The following is a 16545-nucleotide window of genomic DNA, read 5'->3' as shown; positions in this document are numbered from 1 at the left end:
AAACTCAAATTACTAGCCACTGTTGATTGATTTGCATAATCTAAATCTGTTTGAATAATTCATAGACTTTTTAAGTTTTCTTTCATAATGTGATCCAAATTGTACATTCTTTGATGTGACAAGATATTAGAGCTGTAACTTTATTGGTTACAAAGTAGTGTTAAACAATATTTGCATCTGACCAAATGTGAAAAAAAGTCGATATGGCAAAAGATATACATATCTGCTTAAAATGCAAGATAACAATAAACTTCAATCTTTTTAAACCAAATGATTAAAGGTTTGTGTTGGGATGCGAATTTCATATAAAATACTTAAAAATATCTTATAAACTAACTTGTCAGACTGGTTTGAAAACTTTGTTATTGCTCTCCTGTAAAAATGTGTAAACAGCTACTATTGGCGATCGGCTTTTGTATTTTAAATCAAAGTAGGTATTATTTTAATTACTATCCGACGTCACGGATCACTCCAAGATTTTTTGTTGTAACTTATTTGAACTTGCTAATCATTTTTAATTAACTATTTTTTTTTATTCACGAATAATAGCAAAATACTAAAGTAATAGGTACGTTGATTTTAAATGCAAAAGTCGATCGCCAATAGTAGCTCAATTTGGAAAGTGCTTCAGAGAGTATTAAGAGCCATTAGTTAAAATTTGTCACAATTAAGTATGACTCAGTTAGCATAGTGGGCTATGTGTGTGGGCGCGATACCCGAGAGATGCAGGTTCGATTCCTGTGTGGTGGGGGGGGTGTCTTACTTTTTTCAAAAAGATTTTTTCTATTGGTTATAATATATTTTCTCAGAAGTATTTTCAAAATTAGGTATGTTAAGTATTATGTATAATTATTATGTTCAATAATTAGAATGTTACATTCTTAAATCTTGTGAATTATTTGTTGAGTAAAAAAAAAATAGGTAACTAAAAATATAATATTATAATAATATGTTTTCTTTTTAGATTGTACCGAACCTCTTATTGGTTAAAAGAGATGAAGTGATAAGTCTGTTGATTTGCACGATATTTTTACACCCTGACCAATCGCAGAGAGATAAATTACTTCAGCTACTGTTGAACTTAAAGAAAAAGATGGAGAAAAATGACAGGGCCGTCATTATATCGGGTACGTATAATATTTATGACTTGTGATTTTCCCTCATTCTATGCCATGCCACAGTAGACTTACTCATGGCCCCCACAAGGAGGGGGGCTGACAGGGCTCTAGACTAGGGGCCCGGTGTGGCGGGTCAATCAGATATTTAAGATAAACACACATCACAAATTTGCTCTAATAGTAGGTAAAAAAAATCGCCTGCAGCGTTATTTCACGAAAGAGAATTTTACATTTAAAAAATCAGGTCATTAGATGCATTTTGATTGTTTTGTGTTGATACTTGACAACTACATAATTCAAGTAGATGTATTAAAACTACAAAAATCCCTAAAAATAAACCGAAGGTCGTTACTTTTACCTCTAACACAATTTTGAAAATGCTTCTGCTGTGCGTCACACATGCCATTAAACTTAGCGATAGGTAGGGGGGCCGCCAAAGATCCTGACCGGGGGGGGCCCGTTTTAGGATGTGGGGGCCATGGACTTACTACTAGATGAGAATATCTCCTAACCCTTCATCCTAAGCTTTTCACTGCCATATCTACCCGCTAAACATAATCAATTCGCCACTCCAGCGAGTTTTAGGATGGCTCTGGGATAGTTTATGTACTATTGAAGTTGCACCCTTAGGATGGTCTTTATTAATGTGTTAAAGATTAAAATGTCTAAAAATAAAAAATAAATTTACATATGCATAACATGACTGTTTCCTTCAGGTTTGGTGCTGTTATTGCAATGGAATATAGAAACGAACTGTGGTCTGGACAGTGATCTTCTGGGAATGTGCTGGGAGATGCTGACTAGTAAATCAATTGAGAAGCGACTGCTCGGTGCTGAAGCCTCAATAGCCTTAGCTCCTTACATCTCTGTGAGTATCATTTGCTTATTATTATGTATAGACTGAGTGCTACAGGGAACCGAGCATGCATAATATTGGGATGCAGTTATTTTGTGTTTCATTTACCTGAGACGATAATTAATAATACACTCCTCACCTCTGTAACTGTGTTCTTCGTTTCTTTTGTAATTCATCTATTTACGACAATAGTATACATGACAAGTCATGGTGCCAGACTCCTTATCCTCCTGACTTTGATATGTAAAAAGCATAAGCTTAGCCTCGCTTTCATATGTGTAATATTATACTATTTTAGTGCATTTGTGATATACGCACGTTGACTTCCGTTATGTGTTAAGTAGGCACCTATTGTTTGATAGCATCATTTTTCTTCTTCTGCGTTGGGAAATGACACATCCAATTTTGCCAGAGTAAAAAATTAACAAACATTCATAAAATACGTTAATCTTCCATGAAATCGGTCCATGTTTTATTACTATGAAAAAGAAAATTCTCAAAGAATAATTTTTTGGAGATTATTCTCGACACACATCACTAGATAAACAAATAAATAAACACAATGAGAGAGTTTTCACATTGTAATATTTTACATTTTCAGTTGGACTTGGTGAATTCACTACTCCTCAGTATAGTGGTGTCAATGTGTGACTCGTGTGATAGTTTAATTAGACGGCAAGGTCTGTCAGGACTTCTACTGGTGTGCCCCAGTGCTGCCACCATGAAATACTCCCAACTCGAGGCGCTCATGTTTAGATTTGTTCAAGACAGCGATGAATCCATTCAGGAAATGTGCATACACACGTTGGCGCCCATTTTGGCACGCAGCGCTTTGTTGAATGGTGAGATATTTAAATTATTTTAGTCAAGTATAATAATTATTGTATTATATGAAACAGTTTTCACTAATGCAGATATGTGGAATATAGTTATGTAATGTGTTCTGTATTTCAGGTGTTTTCCACACTGATCTAATCGCGAACATATTAAAAAAGATGGCTAACACATCAGCGAGCGGCAATCAGAACTGCGGCCCCGAAATATACATTCAATTACTTAATTCCATCATCTCCGCGGCACTGATGTACGTTATCAATTGCGCCGCGCTCAGAGACAAGATGCCGATGGATGACCCATCGTGCGATGAGATCTGTGATAGTGAGAAAGGTGCGGCGGATATCTTTGATCAGAGCCCCTTCTGCCATCCCAAGTTTCTGGTGGATGACGGCATATCTAATCCTTACCAGCTTATCAATACGTTTTATTCTGTGGCGACAGAAGAGTCCGAATTTACTTGGAATGAAAGGGATTGGTTTATAAATAATTGGTGAGTTATTGACACTCTAATTTTTGCTTGCCAATATATGTAAATAAACTTGTGATTATATTGAGATGTACATCGCGTACTGTCACAGTGACAAATTTAGTCTATGGTTTTATCATTCTGCAGAATATTTTGAACGAACACGATCTCTGTAAATTCAATAATATTTTGAACAGAACCCAACCTGCAGACCACAGATAATAGACAACATTCTTATAGAAAATACATATAGCCAACTGCTAAAAACAAAAAAACCCGCGATTTTGACATGAGTCGAAAATGTGTAGGAAAATTACAAAAAACGTTCATTGAGTCATGTAGGTGTTGATGCAGTGCGGTACAATGTGAGGTAACCTCATTTTTGTTCTGGTGATTTCGGCAGATTTTGCTAACTGACAATGTTCGTTTAAAGGTTCAAAATGTGCTACATGATGGGAGCATCAGTCTGATAACATTTTAAACACCAAGAAAAACGACATTACACACTTTTTTCCCATAGCGGCAGCTTACTGTGACGTCACGCGACGTCAAGCATAATATAATCAAAACTTTATTGTTTCAGTAATATAATGCATGAACAGTGTGTCAATCATGTTTGGTCCAACAATTCCTGCTTCTTACCAATCTTCTTACTTCTTACCAGATCACACCAGCAAGTACTTTCACTAATAATATACCTCTAGGCCAGCATCTCCGAAATAGGTTCCACGGAACCCTGGGTTAAATTAAGGCTTCCACAACGGTTGTAAGATGCGATTTTACAATTTTAACAAAGAGATTAAAGAAGACAAGCTAAAAATATCACACTGAAAGCTGTGCTGGCCGAATCGACCGAGGTTATTAATTTTATTTAAAGTAGATCATAATACCCCATTTACACGTGCATAGATTTACTACTGACAGTACGTATTATAGTGGTCATAACAAGAAAATACACGTGTAAAGATGTATTATCATAAAAATTCAAAGGTTACATGCATGGATCAGAAAAGTTTGTGAGTTTTCATGCAACAGTTGTAATTTTTTCAATATCTGCGCGTGCTCAGTAGAATGATAGTGGCGAATCTGCCGGAAAAAATACGAACTCCACCACGCAAAGCATTTTGACGTTTACAATTTTTCACAACCAGTCAAACACAACTAAATAACACCATAAAATGACAACAATGCGTCTCACTTACGCTAGAAGAATGATATTGGCAAGACAGTCAGCACTTTTACGTGTAAACAGTTATTATCGCGATAGTTTAATTTACACACAATTGGTACCGGTAAATCCATGCACTATAACTTCTTTCTTCGTAGCCCATGTCTACTTCCTAGTTGGAGCATATGAATACGACATGGCGCCTATATGAATCTCTGTCGATCGCCAGTCTTCTTGCACCTTCCCAGGTTATGTCAGTGTCTTGTAGTTCTACTGTATACACTGACACCGGTTCAGTTCACATCCGGTTGACTTGAAGAACAGGCATGCCAGATTGAAACTCTCTTGTGGCATGTGTAGCATGTCACTGAGCCAGATCCAACATCCTTTCTTCACTTACAATGTGACGAGAATTATAATATATTTGCCTGTTCAAATCACTGACAATATTTGTTTTTTTCCAGCTTGAAGACTTTGTTAGACTTTTTAATAAGCAGCGTGAGGCCAACGGACATAGCGATAATCACGGCGTACACGGTGCTGTTCGAATCGATCTGTGTGATATTCGGCGCCAGCTTCAGCGAACGAGTGGTGAGGCCTATGATGGAAGCCGAGCTCGGCAGGGTGGAGCAGCGGATGGCTCGCCTCGAGTCGCAGAAGGGCACCGACGCCGCTATCGTCAGCGTCTATCTCGGGGCCGTGTTGACTACCGTTCACAATCAGCATCAGAATATAGCTAACATTATAAAAAGGTCAGTTTAAACTTTATGAATATTTTGTCTTCGACTATTAAATTCTTCTATTAAAGACTTCTTATACCACGGTATTTACTCAGGACAGAGTATAATATAATATGGACATAATATGCCAATAAGTATATTTTAAGCATGTGGAATTCATGTGACAGCCCTAGTATATGATTAAGTGGGTATTTAGTTACTTGTATATTGTTTTTCTAAATACTCACCATTTAATATTTTAAGATTAAGGAATGTAATCTATTAGTGAACATACATAATTTGAAAACGCGTCTGAGAAATATATAACCGATAGAAAAAATCTTTTTGAAATTAGTAATTGAAGAGTGGCATTCCAAACCGGCCTTAGTCCAAAATTACAAATTTTCATGTTTTGATGGAATCCGATAGAGTGTGCTGAGATGTATATTCTCAATAAAACTTATATTTTACAAAAATTCCTAAGTCTCTTAAATTTGATGTCGAAATGTGCCTTTTTTTCTCAAAACAGCACTAAGGTAACGGTTGATTCTTTCCAAACTCGCCTAAGGATATATGCGCATGCGCAGTTCAACTCTTTTTGCTACATTTACGCTCCAAGCGGCCATAATATAATATTGTAACACGTCAGATTAGAAAATATGTCATACAAAATATTAGAGAATTTGTGTTTTATAAGTTTTTATTGAAAATGATCCTACATTGTAGTATTATTATATAATATATTATTATGCTGTAAAAGTTGCAATGTTTACCTTTTTATCAAAAAAAGTGAAAGAAATTTTATATTATTTTTATTCATTAATCATCCCAACAGAACTGTCCATGACCACATTCTATTACACAATCATAATTGTATACACAAAAGACACTCAGCTTTACTTTATTGTGTCCCAAACTGTACTTAGTACAGACTTAGGGCCGTTTTGCTATACTTTTTAATGTTATTTATATATTATGTTTTCGAGTCTTTGAATTTTCTATGAAATTGCCAAATATTATAGTACTGAAAAATTAAGAGGTAAATTGCAAATCACAAAAATATGATTATCTCAAAATCAGATTTTTAGACTTAGGCCGGTTTGGAATGTCGCCCTTCAATTAGTAACGCAATTTAGAAAGCCCTTCAGTGCATATTGTAAGAACCATTAGTTTAAAATTAGTCATCGCAAATAGATATGATACCTATAGCATAGTGGTCAGAGCACATGGGCGCGATTCTCGAGAGATGCAGATTCAAACCTGCGGGGTGTCATATTTTTTTCAAAAAAACTTATTTCCAAATTATGTATATTACAGTACTCTCTCAGTAATCCGCCACCCCAAAAACCAGACAAGTGTCCAATTAGTGAAAGCGGCGGATTATAGTGCATACATACAAAATATGGTGAAAATTAAAACAGGTATTTCGTAAACATAGTTTTTTTGAGAAATTTGTACTAGCAAATTATGGTTTTATTTATAATTAAAATCAAGTATTTACTAAATTATACATATTTATTAACTATATATTAAACAGTAAATCACTTGACACAACCAGTTGTTCAGCGAGACAGATATTCTTGAATGGCTTAAGATTACTGGCTTTCCCCTTGACCAAAGGCTTCAGTTTGTGTGTCCCGGTTGCATTTGAGCACGGCATAATTGTGATGCGGTCCTTGGGCACTTTCCTCCCTGGTACATTACTTTCTTCGCGATGATCGGAGAAGTTTCCAAAATAAACCCGTCTCATCTGCGTTGTATACTTGTACGCGGCGGACTAGGTACTGAATTAGACAATCGAATACCGGCGAATTATAGAGCTTGATTTTGTGCTTTTAACTAGTAAAAATAACGGCAGATTATAGTAGTTGTCGGATAATCGAGCGGTGGATTACTGAGAGTGTACTGTATGAAATACATACTTGCCATTATAGCACCAAAATACTTCCCTTTATTAATGAAATCTTGCCAATTAGTTATTACATTTTTACCAAATAATTAAAAGCTATATTTTTTCTGTGCGATGAAACCTGTTACAATCAAGAAGGCTTTATAAAATTTGAAATAATTTCAGATGGTCAATATGCAGCGGGATGTGTTCTGTTCCGTGCTCAATACTCGGTGTTCCCATTGTACGCTACTCCAAAATGGATAATGATCTCTTAGATGTCGCACTCTCAGCTTTATGGGAAAGTATGCCAATTTGATTTACTTCATTTTGCAATAGTGTTTCCAACTGTACACAACTGAAATACTCACTGAGAAGACTTTTTATTTAAGTGCCATTGTGCGATTTGAATACAATTGTGTTCAGGCCCTCGACTTTCAAACGTTTTATTTTCACGCAATTCGTTATTTCGTACATTTCTTAGAATTTAGATTTTTCTTGATAGTGCAAAAACTGTGAGCTTCCATGCAGTCGCTCCTCTTTCCTCCGCTCGCCATCACTTCTCAAATACGTAAAGGGGTGTTATTCAACTAGCTCTTGACAACTTTATAAAGAAAACACCTGATTGCTAATACGCCTCGTTAACTTTATTATATCCATTGTTAAATAAATATTTTAAAGTACACTTTTGATGTTTTTTTTTACTTCCCTCTACTTCTGACCTTGGGACCAATTATGTGCGAAAGTCAAGGGCTGCCTGTATTAGAAACTATTACTGATATTATTGAAATATGGATTGTAACACCAGCTGTATTTCTTTAAGGCGTTGTTCACACGAGCGAACAAGTCCGTGCGTTTGTTGCCGGCCTGTTCAGTTATCTGGTGGAGCATGCTGCCTTGACTGATCAGGTGCTAAATACAAGAGTTGTTCCTGCCATCGTTACTTTAGTCAGTGACTCCACAGTGTAAGTCCTTGATTACAAATTCATAATTACCATTTAAACATTTTAATTCATATTTTCTCAACTTTGTATGTTGTTTATCAAAATATATACTTAGATATCTTTAAATACTTTCAATTATTGTAATTATTTTTTTTCCATTATTGTAAATTAATACTTGCTCTTTACTGATGAAATACTTGCCATTTTACTAATATACTTACCATGTTATTCCTATTAGTGAATTCTATACATACTAGTACTCTAGTACGAACATAATATGCTCCTAGCATAACAATTTATTATTTCAATCTTTAGGCAAATTTATATCAAAATGTGATGGCTGTTGTGTTGAAAAATGTTTTTGTTTTTCCGTTTGTTAGATTGGTAAAGTGTGAAGCGATGGGAGCTTTGGGTGCCGTAGCGGGTCGAGGCGAGCTTTCAGCTTCCGCTAGAGATAAATGTTGGCTATCGCTGGAAGGACTGGCGCGGGAAGAACAGAACGGGGTCTTAGGAGGTCGAGCTGCGTCTCGACTCACGCACACTCTCTTAGTATTGCTACGATGCGGCGACGCGTCCATCAACGGCAAAGGTAAATGGTATCTTTCTGTCAATTTTACTTCTTGCATGCTATATTGTCATATCGTTATGGCATTAAAATCGTGTCCAATGCCCAAGATAGCCAAGCGGTTACCGCATGCAAATTCATATGTTGTCTTTCAAAATGTGTTTGGACCAGAATATAGACCTATTAGGTTAGGTTAGATTACGTCTATTAGGTTAGGTTACATTTGAGATTTCTCGTAAAAAAAGATATCTGTTGATACAACAGAAGAAGAAGGAGAAGAGTATCTTCTCCAGAACAGCGAGGTCGTCTTCGTACGAAACCATGTCTTTAGGTGCTACAGATCCTTCTTCATTAGTCTACTGCCCGGACCTCTTTTACTGGAGTTCTCCTTTGTCTGATAAGTTGTAGGAGGTGATATTAACTTACCATGTTTCACATGTCCAATATTAATTTATGTGTTTATAATCAGGTGCTTTATTATTCTCTGAAATACCATGTCATATCAAATCTTGTCCTTCCACGGTATTTTCAGCATACTTTGCACCCAAAACTGGATCCTTAAACAGTTAACTCTAACAGAGCTAACTCTTACAGCGCTGACGCCACAGCTGTTGTGTCGGCATTAGGTGGCGATTAGATATAATTAGCATGTTATTTAAATGCGGTAATTAAATAGTAATTAAATGTTCAGCGGTGAAGCGGTTCTGTAATGTTTCTTCTAATTTAACATTATTTTTATCTTAACTTCAGAGTATATGTTTTTTAAACTAGTTTATTTTTCTTTTTAGTACTTCCATACTTGGCAATGCTGTGTTTTTCTCCGGTATTTGCATCAGACAATGCGGCTGCGGCAGGCGATCTACTCAATGAACTTCTTCCAGCCCTGCAGTTGAGTACGCAGGGAGATCTGTCGGAGCATTTTGTACAAAATGTGTTATTCCCTGCTCTTAGGTAAGCGTTTTGCATTTGATTTATGAAGAACTGTTTAAATGTTTGACAAAATTTGATTATACGAAATATATCCACTTACTTTTAAAAAAGGGTAAATTATCATTTCTGCGCGCCAAGATAGAGCATTTAGACTCTCACCGTGTGGAGGTATCAAACTTTGGACAGAGGAACGGTTGTTGAATCATTTGGTTAACCCAGTGGTCGGCAAACCACGGCTCGCGAGCCACACGTGGCTCTTTGGCCCCTTGAGTGTGGCTCTACCACAAATGACCACGTACGGACTAAAATAGTGAAAGATAGAACAGTCAAAATAACCAACCAGCAAGTCGACGATCTTAAATTGGTTTCATCTTTATTAATAGTAGTTGAAGAGTTTTGTGACATAAATGATACAGGTCAAATTCGTACGATTTATTTCATCTACAGGTAATAAAGAAGAACTTTTAGGATTATTGCCACTCTGTGGAGAGGATATTGCAAATGCTGTAATTGAGTGGATGGAAAAACATCATATTGCACTCGATAAAATTGTGCCAATTTCAACAGATAGGGCGAAAAGTATAACCGGTGTAGGAAAAGGGTTTGTTACTATTTTGAAAGAAAAAATAAGCACATTACATCATTCGTCAAAAAGTGCTTTGTGCGCAGACATTTCCAAAAGAAATTTGCAAAGTTAGCTCTTAATCATCGCCATTTTTTTTTTAGTTAGTTTAGTACGCAGATCTTCTGCTGCATAACAGGGTACGTTGGTTATCAAGAGTAAACGTTTTAAAATGTTTCGCTTCCTTATTAACAGAAATTAAAGCATTTCTTCTTGAGAAGGGTGTTCACTATCCAGAAATAGGTAACGGACAATCAGTTGATCCAAAATTTTTATTTCATGGGAGACGTTACGTCTCATCTAAATCAGCTTAATCGTAAACTGCAGGGAGAAGGAAACACATTTTTTTTCGATGTTAGAAGAAGTTATTTCATTCGAAAACAAATTATCCCTTTTTGCTTAAGATTTCAAAAGAGAATCTTCGATTCACTTTCAAAGCCTGCTGAACATCGCTACGAAAATAATTCTGATATTGACATTTGCCATTTCAAAACAACAATTTTAAATGTGAGGGAAGCTTTTCTCAGTGACGTCCCTAGACAAAATGCCGCCACATTTTTTTATACAGTACTTTTATCATCTTTTCATGACTCCAATCTAAGAAATGTGTTGTATGGATACATTACTAACAATATATAGGTATACCACTACATCTACTTTAAATGCCATCTCTGATTCTATAGACAATATTGCGAGTCTACGATTTCAGATAGGTACATTTAAAAATACACCTGACAACTTCCAAAACTCACGAGTGACTGGCAAACATATTTGGATAAATTTTAAATTAGGTATGCACGTGTCATTGCTGTTCACCAAGAACGTGACGTCCAAGGACAACGGAAGTAAACTAGACATCGCGAACCCTACAAAAAATAAATAACTGTTAAAACTTTTATTGTAGGTACCTAATTAATATATTTTGTTTCCAACCAGTGAGCTGAATTTTTTAATGGAAAGATATTTTCGTTATTACTAAGTTTAGGTAGCTTTCTATGTAGGTATACCTAATGATTCTCCTCGATTTGCCGCCCTTTGAATAACTCCCCCCCCTAAGCGACGCTCAATCTGCCTACCCCCACGGGACGTCACTGGCTTTTCTCAACATGTGTCAGGAATTCAGAAATAGCAAAGCGACATTAGTCTTTGTTAAAAAAAAAAACCTCTTAATGCTACGGTAACAGAATTATTTTTGCTCCCTTTAATGTTGACATTGGCAACTTTGAAATGCAATTGCTGGATTTAAAAAATGAAGAATTATGAAGCTCTAAATTTCAACGTCTCAACGGAGAAAAACAAATATGAATGTGGTTCATAGCACAAGTAGTCTACTTTTAAAGACCTGGAGAAGGAAGACATTATGATTTTTAACACCTGGAATAGTATTCCTGACTCATAATAGGATCAATTGAAAAAACTAGCGTTTGCTGTTCTTTCCCTTTCCAGTTCTACATATTTATGCGAACAATCTTTTGCAAGCATGAACCTTATCAAGAGTAAATTGAGAAGTCGTCTTATTGATGAAAACCTGGAATCGTACCTAATATTAAAAACAACAACATACAATCCTGACTTACCCAAACTTTTCAAGGAGATGGAAGGCAATTTTTAATTTAAAGAGAATTGATGTAATTTATATCTCTATAGACTTTTATATACTTATTGATTTATGTTATGGATACCTTACTTACAATTTAATTTTTATCAATAAATAATATCATTATTAAGTAAGACATCAAGTTTTTTTAGTGTACCTACCTATAGTTTAATTAAGACTTAAAACTTTAATTAAAGTTTGTTAAGTTAATAATCAGTGTACTATGTCATCTATAGTTTAAGTTTAAGAAATTTGGCTCTTCAAAGAAATCGCAATCGTTGTACTGTTAACCCATTGTGTCAATATTGTGTTGAAAGCAAACATACATATTGATTGAAAAAAATTACATTCAAATGTTATCCTGGTGTCGGCCATTAAAGACATCTGGATCTTGTCGGCGAATTTATCCAAATAATATTTGAAAATAACAACTAGCTCACATTTAAAGAGGGATTTTTGTTCCTCAAGAAGTCGTTTGTTAATCAAAATATAAATTGCATTGTGTGTTCCACTAGTGAATAAGTATAATGAAAAAAAAGTTGTTTATTTGATAAATTAACAAAATAATATTTCGAACATCATCTTGCCTGTTTCAGAAACTTGGAACATTTCGACAATCTCTTAGCGACCGAACACAAATCTGCAATCGAAGCTATCATCCACAAAGTGACACTAAACAAGGAGCACAACACGTCGTCGAGTTCTTACAGTAATGCCTCTTCACCTGTAGCCTCGCTGCCGGGCATCCTCGGCACTCCGGAATCAATGGGGAGACGCGTCACGCAAATGTTTCAGCACTCCAAGCCCGCTATGAACCTGCAAAATATTTTTAAGAAAAAGACGTAGTGTATCGTTGGTCACATGTAATGGTAAAGATGTTACGAAGCTAAATATTTATTCACCAGAGATGCCGTCTTGGATTATGCCCAGTTTCCATGACACTTACAATAGACTTTGATGTCCATATGTAAACCCACCATGCGTAAAAAATTTGCAATGTACTTAATCTTAACCAAGACAGCATGTCAGGTAATAGATTCTTTTTATCTAATAACCATTACCCATGTAAATAATGTTGATATTGTATTAATAATGTATCTATCTATTTTGAATGCACTTTAATGTCTTTTAAAAATTCTGTATAAAAGAATAATATTATATTGTTATTGTGTATATTTTCTCTATGGGAAAGAATGTATTTTATGGTTGTAAGTATATTTTATTATCTATGGTATTTTACCTTGTTATTTGTATATTATTGTTCGTGCTAAAACCGTCAAGAATAATGGCCAACACCAATTGTTTAATATAACTTCTATCTGTTGACGATGCATAAATAAATGAGGCTGTGAATGCAACAGTGGCCTAAATAGCTACTTTGGAGATGTATAATTGAGGCGCTTAGTCACCAAACCCGTGAGAATGAGACACACTCGTCAATTTTACATATTGAGAATTGAGATACAAGATGTTTCAAAAAATAATTACGTCAACATGTCCGTGTCCAGCTGACATGACTGGCAAAATTGTGGGTTATGTTGACTGTTTTGAGGTTTAAAGGTTTAATGTTTATTGAAAAAACTTCGCGCATTTTGACATTCGGGAATCAAAACCATATTGTGACATAATTAATAATAAAATTGTAGGTTATGTTGATATGTCGGACGTGTCAATACAAAATTCTTGTGTTCGGAGCATTACCAATTAGATGGCGCTGGTTAGGCTTTATCCGCTCATGTTCGGTCTTATCCGCTTGGGTTCAGCCGCATGAACATATCCGAATTTGACTGACATTTTTACAAAGAATTAAAGGTAGCCGCCGATAACTGTTTAATCACATTTAGTGTAAATAATTCCTAACTTGCTAATTTTGACCAATGATAATAACGGAAACGTGCTAAAGTGATAACTGTTAAGAATAGACCTACAGCTGATAGGCCACTGTAGCATGTATATACAGCCTCTTCTTTGTTTTGATTCAATTTCGTTCAACAGAATGTCGTTTTTAAGCCTATTTATATATATATTGTGTAAAATTGTATCATTAAAATGTGAAAAATTATTTCCAAAAATTAATTTGGTCTATTATGTGAGATTAAATTTAAGCAATAATTGTATAAAAAAAGATAATATTTATTTTGATATTATTATCGTCGGCAAAGGGAGCTTTGCAATAATTTCACTTTAATTTAAAATTATTTATTTTTAATTGAAGACTCATGCATCCTGAATTGATCTGTTTTTTTTTTAAATTTTAAAATTGTATGTATGTATATTTTCTTTCTGAACATTTTAAGGCAGGTTGCGCATTAACAAGACAGCAAAATATTGATTTTGTTAACATTCAAAATACACATGTAACTTAATGCACTGTCACACACAGCTTTGATCTGACATTTTTGATTGGAAAAAGTATCTTTCGGAAACGTTCATTATGAATGTCGCTGAAGTATGTATTTCAAAAAACCACCGCACGGGATCTATACTTTTCGTAGCACGTGAATCATTTCTCAAGTTAGTTCAATCAACTGCCACAATGGTCCTCGTCCGATTGTGAACAGAGAGAATGAAATTGACAATTGTAGCAATCATAATGAAATGACATTTCGGGTTAGGTCAAGTCATCCTTCCAACAATAGAAACACTGCATTGGTTTATTTCTAATTTGATTAATGTATACAATATTTCCATCTATATCTTATTTTCCTAAGCTCTGATGCAAAGTTACTGTTTCTTTGTCTTTGTTTAAACGGGTTGAATATTTCGACGGTTAGTTTCTGAAGTTTTGATCACATGGCATCTGTATGCATGAGAATGAATGCTAATTTATTGGCATTATTGATTTGGTATTATGTTGGTGTTGAGTTGAATATCGGTGTGCATTGCGCTTTACCATACTAATTTGAAGTATTTATTGCTTGGCCTACAGACAAAAGGAATTTAACTAAATGCGTATTTTTCTTTTGGTGTCATTTGCTTTGAGTCGGCGGGCGATTATTCCATCTGTGACATTATCGTCTGGAGCCGGTGTACTTTGATTGAACTAATCTGTCAGATTTCTAAGCAGGATAGTAGTCAGTCTCAAGCCTAGTCCAGACCAAGAACATCTGTATATGAACAATGTTTTCCATCCCCGTCGGAAAATAAAAATACATAGACAATTGTATCAGAATATATCGTCACCTCAATACTACAACTTTACTAGATAACTTCGTTTTTGCTGTTTGTGAGTTGGCTATTGAATATGATTCTAAATTTTCGTCTCTACAAAATGATAAAACTAGTTAAGTCAGAAGTTAATGGGAACTGTATTAATTTTGTGCATGAAAATATTAGATAACTTTAAAACAATGACATTATTAATGGACAACTTACTCAACACAGTAGCTAGCAAGTAAATTCGCGCATAGCGACATGTATAGGTAGACGTCACGCAATTTCCATTATGCTATATCACGCATCGGGAATTTATAGCAATATCACCTTTATTGTAATAGCGTTAGAACAGATTATGCCATTCGGCAGACCGGTGACAAAAAAGTGAGTGTCATTTTTTTTCCAGATGCTTCCTCCATATTAATGTCATTGCTTTGAAACCATAAATGCATTAAATAAATAAGATAATATATCTCCAATATCTTTTCATACAATTGAACATTATTTAATTGTTCCTAATTAGACAAGCACAATTTTCCATTTTTATTATAAATAATAATTATAGCCTAGATTTATGTTGATCAAGTAAAGTTTAAATTTTTATTTTCCCAACAATGACCAAATCATAGTTATCTAGTTGTAGTATTGAGGTGACGATAAATGGACACTATTCAATGTTCATCAAACCTGTATATTGGTTTGAACTAGGCATTGGAAACGCACTGGAAATTTATCTTTGAATTATAAGATGGCGCGTTGATTAATCTGAATTAATCTGCCCTTCACCCTAATTTTTTAAATGATACCGTTGAATTATTAGTGAATTCAGTATGTGAACAATAAAAAAGGGCCTTGTAAATGACACTGCTCATATATTCTGGATCTGCGCATAAAAATACATTCTGTATGTCATTGAAAAATGAATTCTATCTACATTGCAAAAAGGGTGCATATTGACAATTTGCATTCATGTCTTTGACATGTTCTACTAATGTACCACTTAATTATTGAGATTTTATAATATGTGAGTTCTAATTATAGTGAAACATATTATTTTATATTTCACTATGGAAAATGTTCAATTTTCGTGATGGACCGAGAAGACAGATTTAGGTAGTAAGAATTGCAAGATTTTTTTCTCTTTAATCTGTAAAATTTCATCAAGACATTATTTTTGTATATCTACTTAATTAATTGTGTATGTATTAATTTTTTGATCATAAATTTACATGATATTATGCAAGTCATAAATGCATGCAAACTTCAGAGCTTAATGTTTCACAAACTGTTACATAGATGTCTTTTGTGTTATATAATTCTAATATTAATATAAAATCCATCTGACCCAGTCTTATTTCAACATTCCTGACAATTCAAATGTGTTTTGTTTCTGTTACAACTAAAATCAACAACCTATTGATCAAACAAATCTCTTATGCATATTTATGATTCTTAACCTGATTTTAATGATAGTGATTAACCTTATTTTTGGATGTCCTATTTTCTTTTGGTGCAAAGTTCAGTCAAAATAATTATCAATAATTTGTAATATTGCCTCAGTACAATAGTAGACTATCCATTATAAAAAAGCTTTTGAATAATATCGACAGAGTTGTGAATTTGGTGCACATATGCAATACAGCGATATATTATCAATCAGAATAGACGTTTATATATTT

General features: G+C 34.6%; 1 protein-coding gene across 1 annotated transcript in view; it reads left to right on the top strand.

The window, feature by feature from the left end:
- Window positions 1-12853, top strand: part of LOC147063311 (RAB11-binding protein RELCH homolog) — a 34320-nt gene extending 21467 nt beyond the window's left edge. The window contains exons 8-17 of the mRNA XM_085959374.1: window positions 965-1127; window positions 1835-1986; window positions 2576-2816; window positions 2929-3301; window positions 4910-5197; window positions 7239-7357; window positions 7876-8017; window positions 8377-8585; window positions 9350-9512; window positions 12307-12853. Coding sequence (XP_085815500.1) covers window positions 965-1127; window positions 1835-1986; window positions 2576-2816; window positions 2929-3301; window positions 4910-5197; window positions 7239-7357; window positions 7876-8017; window positions 8377-8585; window positions 9350-9512; window positions 12307-12556 — 2100 coding nt within the window. The 3' untranslated portion in view covers window positions 12557-12853. The remainder of the gene's footprint in view (window positions 1-964; window positions 1128-1834; window positions 1987-2575; window positions 2817-2928; window positions 3302-4909; window positions 5198-7238; window positions 7358-7875; window positions 8018-8376; window positions 8586-9349; window positions 9513-12306) is intronic.
- Window positions 12854-16545: the final 3692 nt, after the last annotated feature.

The sequence above is a fragment of the Rhyacophila brunnea genome, unplaced genomic scaffold (assembly GCF_057557595.1).
Source record: "Rhyacophila brunnea isolate RB1 unplaced genomic scaffold, BYU_Rbru_1.0 scaffold_9, whole genome shotgun sequence".
In the NCBI taxonomy this organism is placed as follows: Eukaryota; Metazoa; Arthropoda; class Insecta; order Trichoptera; family Rhyacophilidae; genus Rhyacophila; species Rhyacophila brunnea.
Note: the sequence above shows the minus strand (reverse complement) of the source record. Positions and strands in the feature narration are given on the sequence as shown.